The sequence below is a fragment of the Chenopodium quinoa genome, unplaced genomic scaffold (assembly GCF_001683475.1).
Source record: "Chenopodium quinoa cultivar QQ74 unplaced genomic scaffold, ASM168347v1, whole genome shotgun sequence".
NCBI lineage: Eukaryota > Viridiplantae > Streptophyta > Magnoliopsida > Caryophyllales > Amaranthaceae > Chenopodium > Chenopodium quinoa.
In genome coordinates this window covers 131180-136506 of record NW_018745419.1, presented here as the reverse complement: position 1 = coordinate 136506, position 5327 = coordinate 131180, and the positions used below count along the sequence as shown (strand labels likewise).

The 5327-nt window shown below is 29.6% G+C and overlaps 1 protein-coding gene across 1 annotated transcript; it reads left to right on the top strand.

Moving 5' to 3' along the window:
- Positions 1 to 282: 282 nt before the first annotated feature.
- On the top strand, positions 283 to 1412 carry LOC110713498. Its single transcript, XM_021891942.1, has 5 exons — positions 283 to 468; positions 586 to 705; positions 806 to 985; positions 1075 to 1140; positions 1251 to 1412. Exons 1-5 carry the CDS (start codon positions 283 to 285, stop codon positions 1410 to 1412), a joined length of 714 nt encoding a protein of 237 aa, XP_021747634.1.
- The last annotated feature ends 3915 nt before the right edge of the window (positions 1413 to 5327 follow it).

Here is a 5327-nt window from a genome sequence, read left to right as displayed (position 1 = left end):
AGGTATATTTTCTTTCCTTTGGCACTTAATATATTTTACTACACTACATTTTTTTTTGGTGATTTATATAACATGTATAGTTTCATGAATATTGCAGGGTTACAAAACTAACATGAACTTTATGGGATCAATATGCGAAGATGTCTTCAACTTTTTTGAAACTAATGATCCAATGCTTGCTATTCTTATCCTCCAATTTGGAAAAATTAAGGAATGGAGAGGTATCGAAAAAATATTCAATTGTATTTCACAAAATGATTACAACCTGAAATTGACAAACCAATGTACTGTATTGCATTGGCCACAATTGTAAGTCTCCAATTGGAACATGGATGGTATTATTTAGCATGCAAAAAATGCAACAAGAAAGTAACAGAAAACAATGAAAAAATATTTCACAATGATGGTGAAAAGTCAGCCACTACTTTCTTCTGCAAAAAATGCAACAAATCGATTGTTGCTGAAGATGTAATTCCAAGGTTGGTATACATGTATATAGATATATTACACAATAGAATTATTCATTTTTATTTATCAATGATGGAATTTGATATAATAATAACCTCATACAAATTTTTAACCAAGTTCAAAGTTCGGATTCGAGTAATTGATGAAAGTGGTACTGCATCATTTGTCATGTTCGATCGGGAAGTAATGTCTATTGCGCACAAGTCTGCTTATGATTTGAAGGACTCTTTATCAAGGGTGCAGTTATAGTGTGTATATAGGAAGAAACTTAATCAATCACCTCTATTTAAAAATGGCTATACTAACTATTTACTTACCAAATATATAAATTCAATAGGTTGATGATATTGATTCATGTCAAGAGGAACTCAACAATCTTGTGGGAAAAAAGTTTCTTTTTAAAGTTGAGATTTCTAATTACAACCTCAAGCAAAAGTGGGAAGTTTATGCTATAAATAAGATGAGTGATAATGATGACCTAATGCAGTCTTTCTTAAGTACTTCTACCATCACTAAGGTTTATATTATATTTTTAGATAAGTTAATTTTTTTGCTGTAACTTAATGTATGCAATTTTTTCCTTACTTATGCTTTTCTCCTTCATAGGATGATGCTTCAAATTCTATATCAATCAACTACGATGGACATAAAGCAATCGTTGACGTTGAGAAGGTAATGCTGATTACAACTACGTACAACAACAATTTTCAAAAAATAAAAAAATCAAAAAAATTAAAAGTATATCAGTTATAAACTTTATTTACTTATGCTATAATTTGTAGGAATCAATTTCATGCGTTGAAGATAATGATCAACTGTTAGGGTCATCTCCTAGCATATCAATTAAACAATCAATAGAAGTTGATTCATGTGACTTTGAAGCTGAATTATCTACCACTAAGAAGAAGAAGACTGAAGTGAAGATTGAAAAGGATGAGAATTGATACATAGGCTGCAATGAAGTTTATATATTCTGGAATCAAACATCAAGAGGCTGTGTCTTTTTGTTATGAAAAATAAATTTAGGATTTCCTCTTGAAACCTTATAAGGTTGATGTTTAGTGTTTATGTTTAATGATTAGGATTTTGGAATGACTAATTTTCTATGCATATGTCTCTTTTGTTATGATGAATAGATTTTGGATTTCCTTTTGAAACCTTATAATGTTAAGATGTTCTATGTTTTTTTTAATGATTAGGATTTTGGAATGACTAATTTATATGCATGTATCTTTACTTTACAATAACTTTTCATATAACCTAAAACATAAGTAGACATTATTCCCTTATTAAAGTGCACTTAAAAAGAAATATACTGACAAAAGTTGTAAAAAAAGATAAAGATTTGGAATAAATTAGTTCATTTGAAATTACGTTAACCTCTTATAAATTTGGCTAATATAGATCCATCCTCTAAAAATGGTTTCATGCTTAACAATGAAGGAAAAAATGCTTAACAAATATTTTGTTAGACTTGAAAACATTTAAGTGTGCCTCAAAAAAGTTCAAATTGTAGCAAAGGTGAAATTATCTCTACAACAAATATTAGATTCCATGTTCTTAAAGGAAACTTCATCATATAAATCACATCTACTTTTACATGGGTACATTATTTATTATAAATAAATAAATTACTAAGATACTTTGCTAGAATTGTGGATCAATAATTAGGTAAAGGAAAAAAATTAAATATCTCAAACTATTTCAGATAAGAATACTAATAATATTTACATAGGATGCCAAAAAAAAATTAAGGAATGAATTATGGCATAATTAGAAATGAATTAATACTAATATCCTTTTACATGGGTACAAAGATAAATAAATAATGGCAACAACTCTTCATATATTTTTGAACTCTTATTGTTATTGTTTCCCTACTTTATAAAAAGTAGAATCTTGCTCTTATGAATAGTGTTGTGACAATTATAACCCCAAAAATGTGTATTTATGCATTTGCCCCTATTTAATATTATAAGTTTTTTTTAATACTGTATATCTTCTCTATGTTATTACATACTTTTTCATCTTCACATTCAATCGGTTGAATTATTGGTTTCAAGTTTCAACCACAAAGTCACTAACAATCTTCAAAGGTACTTTTCAATTTTAATTTCAATTGTTTTATAAGGTTTTGATTGATTTTAGATTTTAAGGTATTATACTTTTAAAATTTTAGGGTCTAGGTATTCATCTATTTTTCCTAAATTTGATTGGATTTTGAAAGAAAAAAATATAGTTGATAATTGAAGTGAATGGAGAACCAGAAACACTATAAGCGAGGGAAATATACCAACTTCCGAGCACTACCCCATGGAATCCCCTCATGTCTCTTTCTATTTTTTCAATTTGATCATTTCATGAATATTTGTCAGTGACTTTGTGGTTTGTCCAGTTAAGCGCTACCACAAATCCGATCAAAAGGTACTTTAATTTTTTCCCTATCGATTTTTTAGGATTTTTATTTTTGATCTTTAGATTGTACTTTGGTTTTGATTTTGGGGATTGTAGAATTTTACAAAGGTGGCTTTCAACATTGCTATTAGATTCGTTGTTATGAGATGCAAAGGACATCTAAATTTCGATTATAATTTTGGGGTTAAGAGCGTAAAATGAGAGTCCACAACTTTAAAAGATGCAATTTTTCAAGGTACATGTTTTTTAAAGGGAGTAGAATGCCTTTGTGCTTAGGCTCTGAATGTATATTCTATATTTGAAGGAAAGGAGGTGTGAGTAGTTCTCTTATCAATCGTAACCTACCTTAAAGGTTTATTGTTACTTGTTAGAAGAGAAGATACCACTAATCTGGTGATATTCTAATATGATGCATCCTAATAATGTTATATGCTCTGCATCTGATGAGTATCAGTTTAATGATTTAATGTATTTCTTTGTATTGTTGAGTTGAATTAAGCTGAGCTCAACCTTGCCTGCATTGGATAACTCAGCTCTTCTTACATTGGGTTTAATTACAGAGTATTAAAAAATAAAAAATAAAGCCCCTGGACCAATATACAAAGAGAGGAAAAAAAAAAGCTACTCCGTATTTTATTATTTTGGATTTTTACATTGGGTTCAAGCTACCAAACTTTATATTAGATGATAATATTAGACTTAACAGCAATACTAAATATAAATGTACGTTGCATTGGACTAGAGCAAAATCCAAACTCAAAACTAAAATTTAACACCTGAGAGTCCTAACTACTCATAGGGTACCCAAGAACAAATTGATGCAAAATTTCATTATTCTTCTGTTTGTTTCTCTTTGTTTTTTAGCTTGTAATATGTATCAAAATTTTATTCTAGAGAATCATCTAGACTTTATAAGAAAAGCATATAAATGCTATTTTTTACTCTTTAAAATACATAAGAAAAGGTTAAGGATATATGATTTTGAACTTAATAGTCGATTATTACTCTTTCTAAAGGTTCATTGTATTAATTCTTACCAGTTTCAAGGTATTTAAAGATTGCATAAGACATTTTACGTGCAAAATGCTTACTAATCATAACTATGTACAAGCTAAAATCTTAAGTACAAAGACAAGGCTTGATAACTTCTCCGCATTGGCTAGCCATGCGCGCGTTGGCCACCCTAGTTTACTAAAATATGGGACTTTGTTGTAATCTTTATCAACAATACCAAAAACCAAGCGTTTACTATTCAAGTGCAGCCTTTTCCCTCCCATTTTTTAGTCAATTGTTCAAAATTTTAGTTGGTTAGTGCTAATTTATTTTCTTTTTCCCCTCATCCCTCTTTATTTCACCCTAACTCATTAGAAGAAAATCAGTCATTTATTGAATAGTACAAAAAAAAAAAAAGTCCTATGGAGAAAGACAACAAAAAATGGCAAGGATGAAAAGAAAATTGATATTGACCAATAAGAGGCGTAAGACCAACAATACATTAATGCAAGGTATGATTTCCACCTATAGTACTCAATTATTTTGTCATCAACATGTTTGTTTTGCATTTAATTTGCTTACATCAAACTCAACCAGATGCATTGCAGAAAATTATTATCCGAATTCAAATCAACAATCCATGGGAAATTCATCTGTGTTATCTTCGCACTCTTTTGAAAATAAAAGCATGTCCGGATTTCCACTGAAAGACATATCAAATAGTACGTTAATTTAATTTCAATTTATCATGTAACACCTATATTTATTTTATGTTACATGAGACTAACCTTTAAAAATTAATTAGCTTTCATGACACCTCCATCAATAGCCTTGACACACTTGCGTGGATGTTCTTCATCCGAGCAATCTTTTCCAAGTAGTGCTATCATCAGTACCGGAAAACAAGTGATTCAAAGTGCTTCTACTATTAGTCATGCTGTAAAGAACATATCGAACGTAACTGATGATTCAATACAACATAATCTTGATACTACTCTATGCAAAAAAACATGTAAATGATAATTGTAAATTTAAATTTTATATCATTCAATTTTATGTAAAAACTATATACTTACCTATTTTGATAAATATAGTTTCAGGAAAAACCTCGATTGACAATTTTGGACCATCGTGAATGTCCTTCTCAAAGTGGTCAACTGAGAATTGGATCTAATGCCTTAAGCTCTGGAAAGCATATCATTAGAAATGACACTTTCAGCCGAAAGTCTCCCAGTAAGTCAACTTTCTTCTCACTATTATTCTGATCAATTTTTTTATATATTGTTTATATAATAACACTATACCCACTTTATTAATGGCACCCTCAATGGTACCAGTCACACCTTTATCAAGGCACTCTTGTCAACATCGACCACCTGTAATAAACCATGATAAAACTACATTGCCGTCAACAAGCTACAACATAAATGTTTGTAGAGATACAACTCCGG

Coding starts and splice junctions, on each gene's coding strand:
- LOC110713498 (XM_021891942.1), top strand. CDS start 283: ATGTACTGTATTGCATTGGCCACAATTGTAAGTCTCCAATTGGAACAT. Junction 469..585: donor AATCGATTGTTGCTGAAGAT/GTAATTCCAAGG, acceptor TTTTTAACCAAG/TTCAAAGTTCGGATTCGAGT. Junction 1,141..1,250: donor CAATCGTTGACGTTGAGAAG/GTAATGCTGATT, acceptor TATAATTTGTAG/GAATCAATTTCATGCGTTGA.